General features: G+C 40.2%; 2 protein-coding genes across 2 annotated transcripts in view; both read left to right on the forward strand.

The window, feature by feature from the left end:
• crocc2 (ciliary rootlet coiled-coil, rootletin family member 2) overlaps nt 1–17,385 on the forward strand; it is a 39,880-nt gene extending 22,495 nt beyond the window's left edge. Inside the window, 26 exon segments of the mRNA XM_043241197.1 lie at nt 16–215; nt 556–696; nt 698–736; nt 1,259–1,403; nt 2,218–2,364; nt 2,739–2,969; nt 3,831–4,024; nt 4,402–4,529; nt 4,884–5,053; nt 5,786–5,965; nt 6,147–6,281; nt 7,142–7,285; nt 8,883–9,121; nt 9,457–9,616; nt 9,839–10,006; nt 10,096–10,480; nt 10,797–10,948; nt 11,566–11,686; nt 11,798–11,961; nt 13,120–13,371; nt 13,453–13,641; nt 14,402–14,551; nt 15,436–15,636; nt 15,960–16,091; nt 16,204–16,383; nt 16,489–17,385. Coding sequence (XP_043097132.1) covers nt 16–215; nt 556–696; nt 698–736; nt 1,259–1,403; nt 2,218–2,364; nt 2,739–2,969; nt 3,831–4,024; nt 4,402–4,529; nt 4,884–5,053; nt 5,786–5,965; nt 6,147–6,281; nt 7,142–7,285; nt 8,883–9,121; nt 9,457–9,616; nt 9,839–10,006; nt 10,096–10,480; nt 10,797–10,948; nt 11,566–11,686; nt 11,798–11,961; nt 13,120–13,371; nt 13,453–13,641; nt 14,402–14,551; nt 15,436–15,636; nt 15,960–16,091; nt 16,204–16,383; nt 16,489–16,572 — 4,431 coding nt within the window. The 3' untranslated portion in view covers nt 16,573–17,385.
• Nucleotides 17,386–18,184: 799 nt separating this feature from the next.
• Nucleotides 18,185–22,158, forward strand: part of sned1 (sushi, nidogen and EGF-like domains 1) — a 29,412-nt gene continuing 25,438 nt past the window's right edge. The window contains 1 exon segment of the mRNA XM_043241060.1: nt 18,185–18,685. Within this exon segment, the coding sequence (XP_043096995.1) occupies nt 18,476–18,685 (210 nt within the window). The 5' untranslated portion in view covers nt 18,185–18,475.

Consider the following 22,158-nt stretch of genomic DNA (forward strand, 5'->3'; position numbering starts at 1 on the left):
TCTATCCACCCAAAGGAGCTGCAGGGACGTCTGGATGCTTCCCAAGAGCAGGTTGCCACCTTGCGAGATCAGCTGCGTATGGGGGAAGATGAAACCAGAAGCCTGGAACAAAGAATCCGGGAACTGCAGCAAGAAAATCAACTTCTGGAGAGATCTGAGGAGGACAGCACTAGAGATGCCCTAAGATACCGCACCTCACTGGGCATAGTAAACAGGTAGAGTCTGGGACTTAATGAACCTGGCACTTCAATAAAGAATGTCATTGTTCAATAGCAGTATAACCTGTACGAGTGAGTTACTACCTGACTATTTTTAACCTCTACTTCTATATCAGTATTTTTCTATAGAACTGTTTCCTCATTGCATTATTTTTCAGGATAAACTAAGAGGCTGGTTAATGTTTTTTCTATGTTTCTATAACCTAAGTTATGTTATGCTGATTCCAACGCACAAACTAATTGTAGTCCTAATTTACAGGTGTAACTGTGGCCCAAGCATGCAAATTCTTTAGTTTTAGGACTTTAACTTGAATAGTCAAGTTTTTTCCCTTCCTAGTGAAAAAGGAGAGCTTGAGAGGCAGCTCTCAGGCCTGCAGCAGCAGCTGGAATGCACACAAACAGAGCAGGAAGCTTTGAGAAGCTCTTCTCTGGATGTTCAGAGGCAGAGAGACCTCCTCAGGCAGCAGAGGGAGGACCTGGAGGCAGCTGGCTCGAGAACGCTCTGAATCCGAGAGGGGGTATGGCATTGCGAAACCTCAAACCCCTTGACTTCCTTCTTGGCCCTTGTTTATTTCCCTGTCCTATTGTTTACAGTCAGTATCACTAGCACATGTTGTCCTTAAAGTAGCCTTGAATCAAACCAGAATAGTACTGTTTACAAAATGCATTAAACATGAAGATGCATAATGCATTAGTTTACTGGTTAGGTCAAAGGTAAAAACCCTGATCATGTGTTATGTACTGTATATGGGTAGGAATGGTTTTGGATGTAATATTTAAGTATTTTTTTGAGCAAATGTCTCTAAGGAGTGTGTTTACAGAAATATATCTGCTTGTAAATGTTTGTGAACATGAGCCTGCCTATACCTTAACCTTAGCACTGTTTACAATAAAATTAAGTTTCGCTTGTGCATACATTTCCTACGAGCTGATTAGTGTGCCTCTTTCGGTTTTTTCTGTGCTGTTTTACCCATATCTACAAATCAAAAAAATTGTATTTATGTCCTGACAATTTGTGTGCGTTTTTTGTTTTTCTACAGACGACACTCTCTGGAGCAGCTGGAGATGAGACACTCGGATGTGCGCAAAGAGCTGGTCACACTAAAAGAAGCTCTGAGTCAGCTGACTTTACAGAAAGAGGTTTTGGAGGATGAAAAGAGCACTCTTGCACAGGCTCTCTCCAGGGTACTGCTGTACACATTCACACAAAACCCACACTAACTCACTCACTTATTCACTCATCCATTTACTCACCCACTCATTTATTCCATCACATTCACTCACCTGCTCATTTATTAATTCACTCAGTAAATCTTAGTCCATTTTTATACACTCACACATTTTTTTCATTTTCAACAGTCATTAACTAACATATCCTTTCAAATCACACTTTCTCTTAAACCACTCAGTCATTAACTCCCTTCCTCAATCAGTCACACATTTATTCACACACTATTTACTCTTTCATTTATTATTTCTATCACTCACATATTCACTAATTCATTCATCTTAACAACACCTGATCTAAGTCTGTATAAAACTGTTCTCACCTGCATGTTGCTACAGTGAATTACATCCAGTCATAAAACTGTTTACCCAGTTTTGCATTATTTATCCATTAAGTAAATACAGAGTTTTTCCCCTGTCAAATGTCCAACTCAGTTGTTGAATTACTGGAAACTCAGTTTACTTTGACCTTGTGTGAGTTATGTAGCTCTGCTTATTTGTAGTAATTGATATTTACCATGCAAAACTGCCTTTGTAAGATTTTTCATCACATACTCTGTCTAACTTACAGTTTTTCCACACTTCCGCAGTTCTACCGCAGGTCATCCTGGGGACAAAATGTAACGGTTAAACTCCAGTGCTATTAAACAGCTCTGCAAACATATTTTACTCTAACCGCTGATTACAAAATAAATGCTGGTTACGTGAACTTGGTAGCTAATGATTGGATGTAGCCAAACTTCCCACTGATGTTTGTACTGCCTCCCTACAGGCGGAGGCCCAGAATGCTGAGCAGGAACTGGCGCTCACTAAACTACGAAGTGAAGATGCAGGGCTACAGGACTCCCTGGCCAAGATGGGAGCCCTGAGTGAGGGATTGGCTAAAGATAAGGTCGAATTGAACCGTCTTCTCTTACAGGTCGGGGTCATTGAACTGGATAGTGTGCATAGTGTTAAAGTAGTAAATCTTAAATAATTTCTCATTTTCTCAATTTTATAGTTAACTCTTCATTTCAGCAACTGTTAATTTATTAAATGTTTAGTTCACCAAAAAAAAAATTAATTAGCCTGTTTTACGCACCCTCAAGCCATAGTAGTATATGAATATAAAATAAATATTTGAATATAACTCTGATTCGTCTGAATTCGTCTGAAAGAAGAAAGTCAGCTGGCTTATACAGGATGATCTTGGTGTGGATACCAACACATCGCCATATATGATTGAAACCAGCAGGAGTGGTCTTTTCAATATGGTAATCAAGCTGTTATTTATTCTCCAAAATATTATGCCAGGTCGAAGCTGAAAAGGCTGAGCTCGGCGAACGTAAACGGGAAGCAGAGCTAGAGCGAGCGGCAGCCAGAGAGGAGCTAGCCAGACTTCAGCAGGAGCTGTTAGACCTAACGGCAGAGAAACGTGCTCTGGAGGCCTCACATATTCACCTTCAAGAGAGTCAAGTGACCCAGGAAGCAGAGTGCAACCTCCTACAGAAGGAGAAAAGTTCAGCCCTGGAGCAACACGCCCAGGTCAGTCACAAAATGAGGGGGCGTGTGCCCCATTACCCAGTGTGATTCACAACTTTCAGCTGTGCTCTGATGGGTCTTGTTGTCACATTAAAAAGCCAAGGGAAGATATTAGACCCATCTGCCGTGGTACTCAACACCTTCCTCCAAGAGTTCCCTGTATGAATCTTGGCCCAAGCGTGTGTTTTATGAGTGGCAAAGGAATTGAATGGGGGAGGCAAAGGGGATCTCGAGTACAAATGAAGGACAGGAAGACTGGAGAGATAGATATTACAGACGGGTAGCATCAGAGTGAGAGAGAATGAGTGAAAAAAGCTGTAAATCACAAACTTGATCTGTCTGCTCGCAGCTTTGCAACAGACAGTGTGGAATTCATCTGTACTTTTGTCTTCACCTACAGTCATGTTTTACTGAGGTGTCGCTATGTTAAAACTGTAGCGTTGTCATAAATCACTAGTGGATATTAATGTAATCTCCATTTTAACACAGATATGTTGTAAATTATTAGTACAGTACATTATTTGCAACATTTCCTTGTCCATTTTACTTGCTGTTTTTTTAGTTGACCTGCTTGGCAGAAAAGTGAAATAAAATTTCCTTTGGTTTGCTAGCAAACGGTTTAGTGCAGGCTCAGTGGGGAAAGTTTTAACATATCAGTAAAATATTTGGACAGCCTGCTGTTCCTAAGTGGTCAGTTACTGGCATAAGCTAGGATCTCGCGTGTTCGGATAAATCACCAAATGATTAGATATCATCTGAGTACTTGATTTATAATCCTGATGTTGATCTGCTATCAGCAAACACTGGGTATATGTGAACATTCAAATATAAGCTTCCATGTACATGTGTGTGTGATTTGTATAGGTCAGTAAGCAGAAGCAAACCCTGCAGGGACAGCTGAACACATGTCATAGAGAAATGGAGCTCAGTGCTGCCTCGCTAAAGAAGACTTGCAAGGAAAGAGATGAACTGGCGAGAGACAAAGCCAATCTCACAGTGCAGCTCACCTCAGAGCAACGTAAATCCAAGGCCCTGGCCCAAGACCTGGCCGCTCTGCGGTGAGTCAAAGTGTGTTAGTGTTTTAGTGCAAGTAGGATTTGGTGTATTAATGTGTTTATATGGGCTAAGTGTTTGTATTTATGTTGGAGTTCGTGTTGGCAGGCGAAGTAAAACACCTGTGTTTTCAGCGAGTTTTTTGAGTAATTATCAATTGGGCCTTTTCAATCATGTAACTCTTCCTAGTTTCACTAAGTCTTTTCTGTGAGAGAATCGCCGTGAGGTTAATCCTGTGTTTTGCTGTGTAAATCATCTCCAGAACATCTCATCTGTCTTGAATGATGTTAGCTAAAGAAACAACCATTTAAAGATGTTCATTAGCTTCACAAAACACAACCTGTTTTTCTTTGTATTTTCTCTTCCTTTTTGTTTTGCTCAGGGCTGAGAGAGAGTCTCTAGAGTCAGGCCTGTTGGACAGGCAGGAACTGGCCTCAATGCTAGAGGATGACCGGGCTAGGCTAGATGGAGAGAATACTAGTCTACAGCAGGCTAACGAGACTTTGACGCGTGAGTGTCTCTTCAGGGAGCCTGTATTCCTCTCTCATTGACTTGGCTGAACCCATTGGCCGCTGGGCCCCAGCTATAGTCCACAAGGGGCCCATATTTTAGACCCGGACTGGGGAACAGCTGAGGGGTCAGCTGAGGTTCTCTCCAGAGCTTAACAAAGTCCCCTCACAGATAGCATCCACACTGTACTATTTATGTGCTGGTGCTGTCACTATATATTGTGTAATGATGATTCCAAAGAGCATTATAATTTCATGTTTCCAGCATGTTAGAGCATAGTGTGTCTCCAGTGTATGTTTTCATTACAAAGCATGTTTCTCCTTGGTGTATATACTTGCTGTTTTCTTTGCACAGGTGAGCTGTCTAATGTTCACAGTGAACTAGAGCAGCAAATGACCCGGGCATTGCAGGAGAAACAGGCTTTAGAGTTGAAGCTTGCTCAGGTCGAGAGAAACGCACAACAAACCCTCATTACAACACAGCAAAGCCATCAGGATCAACTGCATGCGGAGCGAAAGCACAAGGTATCACTGAAGTTGTGACATTAAGGCACTGTCCCTACCACTTCATTGATGCGTTATAACACTTTATTTTAGGGTCTCTTAACTATTTACTTATAGGCATGCATATTACTAGAATATTATCCATTTATTAGTGCTAATTAAGCAGATATTAATGCTTAATTAGCATGATTTCACGCTTGACATTTATATTACAAAATCCTATGCATTTGCTTTCTGCACACAAACCTGCACTGATGCAAGTATCACGAAAGTTCATTGCCAGAACATGGCATTATCAACCTTTTTTTAATTGTGGAAGTGGCAATTTTCTGTGCAAGACTTCTGATTAATTAGTTGTTATACAGCAGGTAAATAAATAGAAGAGTAAAAAAAGTGTGATAAATATGAAACCGTTTGCACTTCAGTATGATGATAATTTAAATAATATGATGACAAATAACAGATTGCAGCATCACAACCAGCATAACATTTATAGTTTTGTATAGTTAAAATAACTGGAAGTGTCTGACAACAAATGCCAATGAGTGTATTGCCATACCCAGCATGCAACACAGCTCAGTATTCATTGTGTGTTTATTTCTGACATGTATACTGCCATAGATTTAGGACTATCAGTGAAATTCTGGCAGAAGATGCGATTGAAATGCAATAACCCTAAACTGTAAAACTCTCCTGTGGTTCAAGAGAGTATTTGGATGCTTATAACACATGCACCTGTCTTGTGGTTCTCAGGAGCGCATGCGTGTGGAGTTGTGTGCACAGAGGGAGCAGGCAGAGTCGCAGCTGCGGGCTGAGTGCAAGGAGCTGCGCATGCAGAGTCGCAGAGTTCAGCAACAGCTGCAGGAAGAACTTGCCAAGCTGCAGCAGCACTGTACAGAATCCCTGCTGCAGGCCGAAAGCCATAAACAGCAGGTGTGTGTGTGTATTTGTGTCTCAGAGGAACACAGCCAAAACCTTTTGACAACTTCCTTTCAATCTGATCAAAAGGCATGTCTGTTGCCCTGCATAGCCTTAAAACATCTGCAGTCCGAACATGGGGCGGATGGCATCACTGTAAGTTGGTTCTACCGCTTTGACTGTGCTTGATTGGCAGGTTCTATCTGAGAAGGAGGTAGAGAAAGCTACTCTTACTGAGCGCATAATTACCCTCGAGCGTGACATAGAGACAGCTGCCCTTGAAAAGGATCGTATGCGTAGAGACTTCCTGAGCAAACAGGAGCAGGACAAGGTATGATAAATCCAAATATGTCTGAGGAATATGTTTTCCTTATTAGATTAAAGTTAACACATTAATGCATGAGACTAATTGTGCATTAATTTTTAAACACATTTATTACATTTGAAATTGCAATCTAAGTTATGAAAATAAATGCACTGTTCAATTTCCTTATGGTGAAATTTATCATTGAAGAGTGAATTAAAGTTGTAAGAATAAGTTTATAATGTGCATGGACCATTTTTTCACCATGGAATTATTGGTAAAACTTTACAATGTGTTATTTGTTAACATTATTTAACATGAAGACTCTTTACTAATCTTTGCTAATGTTAGGTAATAAAAATACAGTCGTTCATTGTTCATGCTAGTTCACAGTGCATTAACCTGATTTTAATGCATTAATAAATGCTGAAATTAACATTAACTAAAATTAATAAATGCTGTGTAGAAGTACAGTATTGTCCAGTCTTAGTTCATGTTAACTAATGTTAACTAGTGAACCTTATTGCAAAGCGTTACCAAATTATTTGTGATTTTAAATTGTCATCCATTTTTTATGCATTTAGAAAATGGATAGAGTATGTCAGAATTCTGTCCAATATGATAAGCTTTGTTAAGGCAAAAAAAAGTAAAATATATATTTTGTATATTTGTATATTTATTCAAATTAGCACAGAGTTTTAATATTTGCTATAAATATATATTCTGTACTAAAATTCTGTCCTATTTTGAATATATTCTTTGCTTTAAAAGGACATTGTAAACTACAAAAAATGATCCTGCATAAATATATTGATCAAGTGAGAGCCCTAAATTCATCACATTTTTTTCATTCATTTTCATTTTTGTTTATCCCTCTCTCTCTGTAGGACACACTTTTAGGTTTGCAGGTAGAGCTTCAGGACCTACGCTCTCGTTTCGGGGAGTCTCTGAGTTCCCGTGAAGTTTCAGAGCGCAGCTTAAATGACCAGATCAGAGAGCTTTCTATGCAGAAGCAGGAGTCTCAGCAAGAGGTCACACAACTCAAGACTTTACATTCCAGTTGTTCAGACACAGAAACAAATGTATTATCCAGAACACAAAAAAACTATAGCCCAAGAGAGCAGTAAAAAATGTGTTTGTGCCAGTGCCAAATAACCAACGTCATATAAGCTAGGAGGTGAGTAAGTTTATATTGGGCCGTGAGGCAACATGCTGCCTGTTGGAGTCCAACTTGTACCTACCAGGGGCAGTCTCACTCATGTTGAACTTGGCATTGGTTAGTATGTATTGAGCATGCTCCAAGTGCCACTAGTTTGATGTTTGTGCATGTATCCGTGTGTGTGTACACTTCTGCCTTTCAGGCTCAAGGTCAACTTTTGGAATTGACCTCTGCACATACCTCAGGCCACAGATTTAGTTATTTGAACAATCTATCTCCAGGCACCCAGGGTGATATGTTCCTCTGTGGCTATGATGAGAACTTCATCTCTAGGTGAAGCTGTCTACTCACCAAGATGGATTTTCTCCTCCTGTTTGATTATTTTCACTAAACCTCCTCCAGCTTGCCCTGGTCAGACAATGACAAACTACCAGTGGTGAGAGGGAATGATAAAAGCCAGCAGGGGAGTGAAAAGCGAAAGCTCCATCTATGATATGAAAAGGAAAAGTTGCAATCACAAATAAGCAGGTGCTCAGAAGTTTATTTTTTCCTGTTCTGTAATGAAAGTCGTCTCTATGGAAACACCGCCCCAACTCTTAAACAGAGGTCATCTCTAACCCAACGCTGTCCTACTAACCCAACCCCCCCTATCAATGAATTAAACCAGTGTGGGCTTGGCACAGGCTTATTTCTTTTACATTAAGATTTATGAGAAGAAAACATCTTGTGTGGCCACTGAACTTAAACACACACATAAACACACACACGCATATTTGTCTTTAACAGCAGCATCTACACACACTTGTACACACTGCTGATGTTTCTCATCATCGCTGCTGTGTGTGGCAGTCTTTGGAGCCTGTCCTTTCTTTCTCTGTTTTTCTTCTCCCTCTTTCTTTCTGCATTCTGGCTGCATTTTGGGGAAAAAATGCACCGTAAAATGATTAGCTGTAGCCAAGCAATTACCAGAATGTGGGTCATATTCCTGTGTGTTTACATGGGCGAGGAGTTTCACCCTGAGCATATCTGATGAAAGCTTTTGAAAATTTGAACCATTTCACATGCACTTAAAACACATTTTTTAAGTGCAAACGAGAATGTGCCCTGAAATCCGGCGTTGAAAGGAGGGCAGAACTCTTTGGATGAGTCTGATGCTCACATGCTTTGAGAAGCTGAATGGAACAAGGCAGTGGAATTTTACTAATAGGCTGTGTTTCCATTTCATTCATCTCATGGAAAATGAAGTTGAATTGTCCTCAGCAGAACAGTGCCACGTAAGGAATATGACTGTTAGAAATCTTCACTCCCTCTGTGGTGTCACATCGCCACACATGAGTGATTTAAACTGACTTTATTTTAGATAGATAAAGTTACACCATTGCACTCAAACCATGACCCATCACTCCTTTTGTATTTACAGAACCGTTTGGCTGCATTTAATCTTTCTCTCTCATCTCTGTCTATTTCAGGTGGAGCGTTTGAGAAGGGAACTGAATGAGGTGGAGGAGAGCAGGGACTCTGGCCGTAAGGAACTAATCGAGGCCCACAGAGAGCTGAGGGAGTGTTTGCAGGACAGGGACGCCCAGCGGCATGAGGGCTTGGAACTGAAGAGAGCTCTAGGAGATGTTGCGAGAGAAAAAGAGGCCATCCATGCTTCCAATCATGAACTCCGAACAGCTGTGAAGAGAGCCGAGTTTGAAAACAACAGGTTTAGCATATTGGATTTATTTAAAGTGTTGATACCTTTTGTACTACATACCTGTTCCCTGTTAGTTCGGCTATGTAACATAAGATCAACATTGAGATGTGATTTTAAGTAAGAATAAACAAAAACAAAGCAATTTCCTCTAAAAATAGTAGTGTAATAGTATATAGTATATTATTCTAAAAATATAGTGTAACTTATATATCAGTAAAGGAGTACAAATGTCCTTTTGGGATGTCAGACATTCCTTGTGAGGCTCAGTGTCTTTACGAAACAAGGAAATAGCTTAATTATAAATGTATTAATCGATCCTTGTTTTTCATTTACTTTTTTATTAGTTTGAAGCGAGTGGGAGAAGAAAAGGATCAGAGGCTGGCAGTGCTGGAAGAATGTAAATCCTCCCTACAGCAGGAGGCGCTGAAGCTGAGAACCAACATGCGTGAACTTGAGAAATCTCGCTTGCAGGCACGCAGGGAACTGCAGGAACTGCGCAGACAGGTCAGGGCCCAAGAAATCAAGGTTTTCGGTAACACTTTAGTATAGGGACCAATTGTTTATTAGTACTCATAAAAGACATATTCTGCATGACTACCTTCTAAATCCTTAACTTAACTTAACAACTACCTTACCAACTATTAAATTCTGCTGTCTAGATTTTTTGATACAATGCAACCATTTGTTTTGGGTTTTTTTTAAATAAAAAAGTATGTGTCTGAGCAGGTGAAGACATTAGAGGGTCAGTGCACTCAACAAGGGCAAGAGTTGAGTGACATGCAGGCCAGACTGACCCAGGAAGAGCATAGAGAGGAGGAAATGAGAAAAGAGACATTTGCTCTCCGACAAAGAGTACTGGAATGTGATGCTGGCAGAGAAGCAGCTCTGAAGGAGGTATAACAAACAAACTGGCATAAATACAGAATCTACACACACATGCATTAACCAACTTAAACTGTTGAAACTGGTCTGTGTGTGAAAAGGCTGCAGGCTTGCAGCGGCGTGTAGCAGAACTGGAAGAAGTGCAGCGCCAGGAGAAAGAATTGCAACAACAACAGGATGCCAATCTTCAGGAGAGCCAAATGAAGCAGCGTGAGGAGGTTGCTCGCTTGGAGGGGGCACTGCAGGAAGCCCAGGCCCAGCTCAGGGAGTTTGGGCTGAAGGTAAGTCTAGCTGAGGCCCGGGCCCAAGGGCTGGAAGAGCAGCTGGGACAGAATGACGCCATACGGAGAGATCTTGAGCACAGGTTGAATGTTCTCAGTTCAACCCTGAAACGTACACTTGGAAGCGGACGTGGAAGATGTTCACCCGCACCTGGGGAACGCGGGCGGAGTCCCTCACCATGGAGAACTCGATCACCTGTGAAAGGTAATGCATTCTCGGCCCAATAATGAATCAGGTCTCTGTAGCAAAGGTTAGTTAAAGGTCAAAAAGAAGATCACCACTCTTTTGTTACAAAGGATTCTTAGTTTCACTTTATTATAAACATTCCGTTGACAATAAGTATCTTTGCACCTACATGTCAACTAACTGTCATAAGAGTGTTAGTAGAGTATTAGTAGACTGGTTGACATGTACTTATAAGCTACCATCAAAATAAAGTGTTACTGGATTTCTTAAAATCTAAAGGTAATTAAACAAGTAACTTCAAGAATCAAATAAAATCTTTTGTGTAAACCGTCAGGTGAACCCAAGTCAGATGAGCCTGGGGTAAGTGGATTGCTGGTGTGTTCTTTGTCCCCCTCCCACGGAGAAGATGGAGAATTGGATTTGGACTCAGTTCACATGTTGCTACGTAACTTCCAGCAAGAGCTCAGGGACACACAGAGAGAGCGGGTACCTGACACCTCTACATTGCCACAAAGGCATCATAAATATAGCCCACACAATTAATAATGCTAGATTTCTCCTTCTATGAACTGTTAACTGCTGCGCCTGAATTATTGAATCAGAATGAATCATTCAGGCTGTTTTTGTGAGCTGGATCAATCAATTCTATTAAACGATCCAACTTAAAAGAATGATTTGTTCAGTAATTTGGCAATGTGGGTATTTTATGAACTCATATGAACGTGCCAAAAAGGAAAAGCTAATGGTGGAACTCAAGATTTTAAGTGAATAATTGCTACAATTTTGGTCTGTTGTTCACAAAAAGCTCACCTAAATATGGCCTGTGTTTGTTTTTACATTCTTTTGAGCCTTGAAAGCTTCTGTGTCCATTCACTGTAACTACATTCAAGAATAACTAGTACATTCTTCACAGATTCTCCTTTTGTGTTCCACAGAAGACAAAGTCATACAGATTTTTGGAAGAATTATTTAAAACATAAAAACATAAACCGGACACATAGTGCACATGTTCATGCCATTACTAGTTTCCACAGTAAAAGCAAAAGTGTATCAATAACACAAGAACACGAACAACCTTTTTCTTCCTGAATGTGTGATTGTAGGATGAGGCCCAATCACAGGTGCATAATCTCAGCAAGCAGGTAGAAAGCCTGCAAGCCAGTCAGGAAAGAGGCAACACACGTGTTCAGATGCTGAAACAATCTCTCAGAGAGCTTGAGGATGGTAAGAGTAAATTCTAGCCTGAAACTTGGGTACACGCTACTCAGTGATGACCAGTTTGTAGCTCTGTTTTTGATTATCGTGAATGTAATTGTGTATGTGTATGTTTGCCAGGAAAGCGTGAGCTGGCCAAGCATTTAGAGGGGACACAAGCATCACTCGCCTTACGGGATGAGGCGGTTCAGCGTGGGGAGTTACAGAATAGGATTATGAGTGAAGAGTTGGCCAAAATGAAGAACAGCCAACAGATAACTGAGGCAGAAGCCAAAGCACTGAAGGTTAACACTACATTACATGCATTCTACGCTAACAAAAAGATGGTTTACAAAGTTGAGTGCAGCAGTGATCACCACTTTTCAAGGCAGGAGGTAAAGGGTTAATTTACTCGAAAATGAAGAGTCTACTTACTTATCCTCATCGTGTTCTAAACCCATAACGCAAATGAAAAGTTGTTTATTACGAACCACTTTATCATGAACGTTGAACCACTGATGTCACGTGGGCTATTTTACCAATGTACTACTTTCTACCTCCCTGGGTCTTGAATGTGGTAGTTCTGCTGTTTATGCAGTGTGAGAAAGCTTTTCATTTTTGAATATGAATATTATGTACAAATTTAAGTGTAATCATTAAAAACCTATGGAATTTATTTTTAACTCCACTATCACCAACTTTTAAAAGTTACTCCCTAAAAACTAATTACATTGTGTTACATTACTTTTGTATTACTTTTAAAATATGGGCAGGGCTTGGTTGTTTGTTTTTAATACAAAATGTGGCACAAAAGTGAAATAAAACACGCCTCTGGTTGAAGGAAATGTAAATGTATGTCTACAGTAAAGGACACAGCTCAAACAAATAACGAAAATGTAACGCAAGAGAAGAAAGTTCAGCACAATAACAAAGATTTTACACAAATGTGTCACATGGTTGAACTGGATCATCGAAGATCAGTAGCATAGACATTGGTTAATAAAATGGGATTAAATACATAAGTGTATTTCATTCTTTAACATAATTATTGCAGGTCTGTACAATATTCCGAATCTGCATTTTCTTCATTTCGAGGAATACTGAATCTGTTTTTGTGCAGGTGAAATTAGTAAATAAATGTTCATATTTAGTATAGAATTACGATAAGTATCATGTTTACACATTTCTCCCAATTTTTCTCAACATGCTGTCAGTTAAGATATGGGAAACAAAGTAACTATAATTACTTATTTAAAAAAGTAAATACTCAAAAAAATGCGTTAACCCAAACACTATGACATTCAATGGGATTTTTACTTCTGGAATCCAAGTGGTGCTTTTCTCCCAGCACCACAGTCAGATATAACAAACAGGAATTATCAAGTGTTCACAATGAAAATCTTTGATGAGCTACACCTCTAGTAGTCACATTATCATCAGTATAAATATACTGTTGTATTCAGGAGAAGCTGGAGCGCTCCCAGGCCACTGAGGAAAGTCTGGAGGCTGAGCGCCGCCGTATGAAGGAGACCTGTGAGACAGCGGAAGCTCGAGCTGCCAGGCTGGAACTCACACGCCGGGGGTTGGAGGGAGAGCTGCAGCGTGCCCAGCTCCGAGCCACAGAGACAGAGTCGGAGGTCAGCTCACTGCAGGACCGCCTCAACAATCTCCGCAGAGAACTGGGAGACAGCGAAGAGCGTGCTGCCCTCCTGAAGGTATGTGTAGGGTTGTGCTGTGTCTAAAAGGACATCGGTCATGTTTGAGTAATATAACGATGCACTGTTGTTTCATTGTAGGTTGAGGGTGAGAGGCTGGCAACCGCCTTGGCACACACAGAACTGCAGGAAAGCCAGTTAAGGGAGCAACTGCAGTCAATGACTGCATCCTTGACTGAGAGCAATGCTGCTATAGGAGCAGCACAAGAACAGGCCGCACAGCTACAGCGAGCTCTCACAGCCAATGAACATGACCGGAAGATGCTGCAGGTTAGCATGGGTTTTATAGCGTGTCTAAGTTTGCGGTTTGACTTACTAGCAGTGACCACACTACTAACAGTACACAAGTGCTACAAAAGCAAGCTAGAATACAAGCTTAAATATCTCAACAAGAGTGAACTTCAAACATGTTTAAGCAAATTCTCTATTGAGGCTTTATTAAAACACTGTCAATCATTTTTCTTCATCGTGGACTCACAAACAACCTTATTAAGTTCATTGTGGTTTAGCCACAATCTGTTTTGATCTCAATTCACCTCAAGTTCGTGTACAGACTTAATTGAAACCCAACAGATCATCTTACTAGCATGGCCACAATGTGAAGTGATTTATGCTGTGGTTCCGTAACGTTTCCAGATTTGTTTTTTGTTTTTTTTTGTATTTACCTATGCTGCCGCCTGTTTCCTGAAGGTGCTGGATGACGGTGCATTAAAATGCTGGCCTGAACTCATTAATTTTCTCCGGCTCCTCTGGAGGGCTTTTAAAGCTTAGTATGAGTCTGTTTTAAAGATGCTGAACAAACAAAAACACTGTGGCCTCAGTGTAAATCTTTCTAAGTTTGCTTGAGACCTGCCAGCTCATGCCAATAAAAAGTGATCCGAGAGTTTGGAAAGAGTGGGGGAAAAGGCTAAAAAGACAGGACACTGGTAGTAGTGAGAAGAACAGCCTCCTCATTAAAACTGGATGTGTGATTATGCATGCGTGGATTGATGCCTGTTCATACTTGTCTGTGTGTGTTATATGTGTACAGGAAAGGTTGGATAAGACACGAGAGGCTCTAACAAACAGTAGGAAGCAAAATCAAGGCTTGAGTGAGAAACTACAGATCCTGCAGAGAAGCCAGGAAGAGTCTGAACTCAGGGTCTCTGAACTGGACAAACAGACACGAGGCCTGCAGGAGGTTAAGTGCACACACACACACTTACAGTTTACACAGTGTTTTAAAGGGTTAGTTCAACCAAAATAAAATTTTGTGATCATTTACTCACCCTTGTGTCATTCCAAAACTGCTGTTTTGTCTGTTCATCTTCATCTTCAAAGAGATAAGAAATAAAATTCAAATGAATCAAGTGGTTTTATCTAAATATTGTTATTTTATTCACATATAAACATGGATCGTTGCGCGCAAATACATAGAGCATGTCAAATATAGCAATTAGAAGCTCAAATGAGCATGCTTGGCAAACGAAAAGAAACCTCACTGCTTTTCATAAAAGTACGGCTCAGCTTCTGTTTACCATATTTATCTTCATTGTGTTTTGAAGATGAATCAAAATCTTATGGGTTTGTAATGACATGAAGGTGAGTAACTGGTGACAGAATTTTCATTTTTGGGTGATCTTGTTAAAATAATTCAGTCCTTGGAGGCACATACATCAAACAAATCCTGGAACATGTTTTGCATTTCAAATGACATAGCGTGGAAATGTTGGCAAGGGGCGCTGTCTCGCATTTTGCTGTCAGTAATGCACCCTTTTTCTCTTTCTGTCACTCTCAGAGTCAAAATTAAAAATAAAATGCAACAAAATTCAAAGAAAAAATAAAACAAACTACACCATCATCACAGTGATGAACTGACAAACAGATTTTTTTTATTGTCAGTTAAGCAAAATTCAAGGTTCTTGAACTCTAGCAAATGACAAGATTATCTTAACCAGACACAAAAACAGGCAGTTTCTGCCCCAGACATGAAACATTCAAGTTCAAAAAATGTTTACTTACGTCAGTTCTGGTCTGGACAGTCATGTAGATGGTGTCTATTCTACATTTCTTCTAATTCACTAGGCTGTGAGACAAAGGCAACAGGCTAAGCAGGAGGTGCAAGAGAGCTATGCACTCTTGCAGGGACAAAAGGATCAGCTTCAGGAGCAGGTGGCTACCCTGCAGACCACTGCACATCGGCTACAAGGAGACAAAACTGAGCTGGAGAGGGCACTTCTCCGTCTGGAAAAAGACAGGTCATCTCTAAAGCGTACCCTGGAGAAGGTACATCATGCCGTTATAAATAGCATCCAAAGCCAAACATAATGACTCTCAAATAGTTTGTTATGTTACTGACTGTGATGTTTAATTTGTGCACTAATCAGAGTGCGTTGTCTGTACCCTTAACTATTCTTAGTATTATCGGTTGAGGTAAGTTTGCATGAGAGTTTGATTCAGAGTGTTTGTGTGTGTTTGCTAATGACTTGTCAGTCTTGTCAAAAATAAAATGATCCTCCTACATAAATGTACAGCATGAGACATCAATTTATCTTACATCAGATTTCTATTCTCGAAACATTTGGTGTGCATGCATGTGTTGTGTGCAGGTAGAAAAAAATCGCCAAAGAAAGGAGGCAGAGATATTGCATGTGGAGCGTGAGAGAGAACAGCAAGAACAAAAGATACGAAATCTAGAGCAAGATCTAAGCGAGACGCAGGCCGAAATTCACACTCTACAGGTAATAGACATACTTATAAATATTAAAAAGCTCATAATAGAAGGTCTGATAATAATAGCATTATTGGTAACACTCTATTATTGTTTTTGTATTGGATGTGTTGCCTCTGCAGTCACAGATCTCTATTTTGGAGCAAACTCACTCCCAGAGGCTCCTGGAAGTGACTGCTCGCCACAGGCAAGAACTGGACTTAGAGACAGAGCGGATGAGGGACTCCCAGCAGCAGGCAGAGAGAGCACTGGAGGCTCGAGAGAAAGCTCACCGCCAGAGGGTCCACTGCTTGGAGGAACAGGTTTGAGAAAGCTATAATATTTTGATGCATTGTAATAGTGACATTTACATCACTTTAAATATTAAGAAGCCTTTGATGAATGCTTGACAGTTCTGTGATACTCAGGTTTGCACACTAAAAGAACAGTTGGAGCAGGAGATGAAGAGGAGGCAAGCGTATATGAAGCAGATGATGAGATTGGGGCTCTAAAAACCATAGCGCTTTTTCAGCCCATGGTGACCAACTAACAGATTTTTTTTTACCAAAAATCTTTATAGTCTCTCAAAGGCCTATAACCAATGAAACAGGGCCTGTTCTAACATGAATGGACTTATGTATAATGAAATGTTACACATACACACACACATACTTTAGATTTAAACCTCACAAAATCACTGGTCTCAGGGAGAATTGTTGGACTACATTTGCACAAATACTTTAAGTAATCCTGATCCACACCATAAGAACCCAATAACAACAAACAAAGAGATCACTGTTTCACCAAATGCTTCTCAATTGCCAAATTGTTTTAAGGATTTGTGCAGCAAACTGTTGAAACAGACCATAAATCTACCTTAAGTCTATCCCTGTTCATCTTAGAGTATTAAGCATAGTCTGAATTCTACACCACACACACTTTTAAACATCTGTACCTACCTTAAACATTACACCCTAGTTCCCCCAAACTGTTTTGCAAACCACAAAATTATGCTATTTTCTTTCTACTTTGTAGCTTACATGATTGCTTTGATAAATTAAACCATTTAGAGAATAATCATCTTGTTTTAGTTAGCACCAATCAGCTAAAATACAGTTAGAGTAAATCAGGACAGATAATGAGTCATATATCTTAACTACAAATGCTTTCTTAAAAGTAATGTTTTCATATGGTGTTTTTCTAATTATGGGTGTTAAAACAATTTCTGTTTCATAATCAGTGCTATGTTGTAACTATTAGAAAACTGATTTGTTTCATCAGAAAGTAATTTTTATGAGTCAATAAAACCATACAAACAAGAAAAATAAAAATGAGATTGATTTTTGTGGTCTGAAGAATTGCTGCTCTCAGTTGGCTTTGGTCTTTCTGGATAATTGCTGTAGTTTATGATGTGCGCAAATAAGCTATAACTACCTATAAAAGAATCTTTGTGATGTTCTGCCTCCAAGATTTGATTCCCGCCACTAATGACCCCCTGGATAAAAAGATTCACATTTTATTTTAAGGGAGTTGTTTCAGGCACATTTCAAATATTTGAAATGTTGCCTTGTATGATTAATTTGGAGGAAAATTTATTTTCAGAGAGTAAGAAATCTTTCAGAAAATCTCTAGTCCAAACCAAAAGGCTTTTGTATATTTTCTCCCTTTTGACATACATCTTGTGTACAATATACAAGGAATGCAATATGACATCCCAACTTCTGGAACTCTCACACTGCCATGTGGTAGTGTATACCACACTGAGACATGTTCTTCTAAGGGTATTTCTCAGCAAAAGTTAAGAGCAGAGGAGAGTGCCCTGTCAGAGTCTCTTTAAAGCAGCCCTTTGATTACCATAGCTCCACCCAGTGCTTATCCAGTTACCGGTCTCTGCTCAGCTATTGGATGAGAGTTCCTAATCATGCAAGGTAGTGAATCCCTGGGGGGGTGGGGCTGGGTCTGAAAGAACTCCTTTGGCAGGCAGAATAGAGGTTTTATTGAGGATATTTCTAAACTAACCATCAGGGACCAAGTCACTGGATTGTAAAAAAAAAAAAAAAAAAAATAGAGCCGAATCACTCTGCTCCCTCTCCTTCTTTCTCTCTCTCACTCTGTTCATTTCAGTGAGCGGCACGGAGCACAGCAGCTCTAGAGCACCCAGCAGCACACAGAATGCAAGGAATCTACCCCCTTGTTATAGAACAACAGCCCAAGTACCAGGGCTGAGAGAAGATCTGAGAGGAAACAAAGGGTGGAATTAGAAACCAAAAGAGGAAAATTACAGAAAGAGGGAGAAGAAAGACAAGGAGGATCACTGGTTGGGCATTTCACACTTGGGTTTAGAGTTGTCTTGTTGCCCTTTCTGAGTGTCCGGAATATTAGTCCTCTCCTCTCCATCCCTGTGCAGACAAGGTCATGGGGTGGCTGAGGAGGCTGGTGCTCTCCATGTGCATGCTTCTTATTTTGCTTCATGGCGTGGAGCCGGTTGTACCCCTGGAGGAGTTCTACCCATTTGGCCTGGATGAGGGTGACTCCCAGACCATCGAGCAAGATGATGGAGGATCAGGTCTGGTAGCGATCTCTGTGGCTTTCCCTTTCTTCGGAGAACGGCACACTGGACTCTATGTGAGTATAGATTGTATGTTTGAAATGTGTTAGTCTTGTGCAGGAGAATCAGGTATTTCATTCAGTAACTTTGAAGGAAATAGAGGCAGGTCTTGAGATTGGATAATGAAACTCAGTTTTAACCACAAAGTTTTAACATGTCACACAAACTACTGGTGACTAAACTACTGGATGTTTTTTAGTGGAGAGATGACAGTATATATTGCTGCTGCAACATATTTGCTTAAACTGTGGTTTGAGAGAGCGAGGGGGAGAAAAGAAACAAGAAGAATATTTGTCATGAGGAGAACCAGTGACAGAAAACAAGCGTGGCAAGTGCTCTGACAGGTCTCAGTTCTTTGATCATAGCTGCATCCTGCGTTTAGTTGGGCTTTAATCTGTGTCATGGACACTTTTCAAACTTAGAGGAAGCTCCATCCTCGTAAGTCAACACCATCTGTTTTGATGCAGCATCCCAGTCATATTGCCTCCCAAAATATGCTGCTCCACCCAGAGCACCCATCTTTACTACCAGCTTTCCATCCCCAAAACCCTGCCCAGCCTGGCCGAGGTACCATGGTGACAGAGGCTAGGTTTCCAGACTGGGCTACAAGCGAATGGATGAATGAGATCACAATCCCAATGCAGCGGACAACTGACAGAGCAGACATGCCACACAACCAGTCTCTCTCTCAGCCACTACATGACATTCTGTGCCCTCACAAATTTAAGGTGCAATATTGTGGTTCCTATTTTAAAGTCATGAAGTCACTTAGACATCCTGGCCAATGCAGCTTGCTGAAATAGTGCATGGTTGTCTACAGAACCTAGTTTAACTTGTGATGCATCTGTGTGTCACCCAGAGTGGTATCTCATATCTCAGAGCACAATGTAAATATTAATATGAAATGAGGACAAGATAAGACCTGTTGGGGATAGCAGTGAAGATCTAAAATTAGATTACCTTAATGTGATATAGCTGAGGACGACTGAATGTACAGTTATGGGTGGTAACTACAGAAAGAGTGCACCGAGTACAAACTGGGAGGTAACTGCAGGTCGATTAGAGTACAATTTTGCAAGTCACTGGTGCATTGAGGCATGCGACAGCATTAAAACTGGGGTCATAATTTCTGTATTGCACTCAAGCTGCTTGAACCAAAATCAATTATACTTCAGCTTTATTGCACGCTATATCCACATGTTGATCTTTTCCGCAAGGCAGCTGCTTTTGAACAGGTGAGATTTTGGAGAGATCCTCATGGATAATTTCTTCCGGGAGGGCATTCCAAACCTTCAGGCCTTGAAAAACAAGAAAAGCTCTTGAACCAAACAATTTGAGGTGGTTCTTGAGAGTTGTCTCAGGGTATTACTGTAAGAGCTTCCCTAAAGCAAAAAGAAGGATCAGCACTGCCTGCTATTGCATGTTTAAATTTCTGACCTATTCTTTCTGTCCACCTCCAGTTATCTTTTTCTCATTTACTCCCTCTTATAATATTTTAATATATTTAATAATATTTTAAACCTCTAAAAAAAAAAAAAAAAAAAAACACACTCAACTCTGCCTCAGCTTGAAGAGTGACTTTTACCATAAAAAAAAGGGATTGGTTCATTCGGTGTTTATCAATATATAGTCTCACAGGAATTATGAAGCTGGTTCTTTGCCATCCAAGATCTCCAGAGGTGGGCATAGTAACACAGTGATATGGTTTCTTTGCTTGACATTTTATTAGCCCAGAATTGTCAGAAATTTGTCTTTTCTTGTTACACAGCTCTGTTTTGTTTGGGTCTGAGAGATTTCACATGTAGCTGCGACCTCTCCTCTCTCCCCTCATTTACCCTCATCCTTCCCTCTTCCTCCTCTTCTTCAGCCTCAGATAACAAGTTCAAGGGTCTTCCCAATGGACCTGTCCAGCTGCTCTATTGAAGATAGGCAAGATCCCTTTAACAGAACCCAGATGCATCTGTAAAGTGTCTTAGGGATGCCAAACAACGCAGCCCCACAATTAACTAACCTTATGAATGACTGGGATGAAGAGCAGGAAGGATGAGATCCAAGGCTATCATGACATGGACTTCCAAAGCAAATGCAAAAAACATCAAGTTTGAAATTATTTTAAATGAAACTGGTGTAAGTTTTGATGGGGAACAGAACACCATAAGTTAAGAAACCTCCCAACAAGTTGTTTGTATGGGAAGCTATAAAAAGGATGTTTATAATTGTTTTAGGCATAGAATTGTTCATCCAACAGTTGAGTTAAAGCAGAGGAGGGAAAATGATGGGGACAGAAAGATTTGAGGTTTCACGGCACACTGAGAGCACATCTGCTAAAGCTCATCCTCAGCACTTCAACACTTCATGTTTGCGCAACTATAGAAAGGGAATCTTCAACCTTGAGGGATTTTTCTCTTTATCTCTTTCTCTCTCTATCGTCTTTGCTCCTCACCTCCTTCTCTTCACTTAAGTAGCCCAAATATTAGCTAAGTGTGTGAGGACATATGTGTGATTTTGTTAGGAGCTGGGTAGCTTAGCATGTAATGCTTTATGTCAAGATAAATCATATGTTATGCTAAGCTTTGAGCTAATATTTAGACTTAATTCAATGGGGGCAGCCACTAAAATTAATTTTTCTTTGCTGGGTTTAAGTTATTTTTCCAAGAATAGTGAAAATCTTTGTATATTATTATAAGATATGAGTGAGTGCAGCACCATACAGAGGGTCATGGTTTGCCATTCTGTGGAATGCCAGCCACGATAAAGAAATCCATCACAACCGCACAAGGGTGTGGAGCAAGAGGAGCCAAGGTCAAACATACAAACACGTCCACTTCAGCTTTTTCCTCAAATTACTTGGAAGAGCAAGTAAAAGTTCCCATGTCAAGATTCAGTGTTTTGCCAAGGTGAACTTTGGGCACCTTTTTATGAAGAGATTTGTTTTGGCATCCTTTTTCTCAAGTGAACATTTATTTTAGTATTAAAATGACTCCAAAGAAAACCATCCTATGAAAACTATGATATATCCGTTGAAAAATAACCCAAAAATAATGGTCCCAGAAGTGGCACCATATAGACCTAAAAATAGAAAAAGGAAAAAACAAATACATTACTTATAGTATAAATTATTTTGTAAATGATGACATTTACACAAATTGTATTTTGTATTAACACCTGACTGAATATTATATCCCAGAAAACACTTTTAGCCTGTGGTAAGATCCAATTCCTACATCCTACTTTTAATAAGATATTAGGACATGAAAGAAAAGCAGCTAGTTTAACCTCTTCCAGATGCTACAAATAGATCAGAACCGATGCCAGAACATATTACAACACCAGAGAATAATCGCTAATGTAGTGCTTAGTGAGATTTCCGCTGCTAATTTAGCAGCAAGGTAAGCAATTTCCATTCATTACCTCCACTCACTGTTGCTACTAGCTCTCCAATGCCTGCGCTGGTGAAAACACCGCTGTCCCTATTGTACTGCTGTTCAAC

Source organism: Puntigrus tetrazona, chromosome 6, assembly GCF_018831695.1.
Source record: "Puntigrus tetrazona isolate hp1 chromosome 6, ASM1883169v1, whole genome shotgun sequence".
NCBI lineage: Eukaryota > Metazoa > Chordata > Actinopteri > Cypriniformes > Cyprinidae > Puntigrus > Puntigrus tetrazona.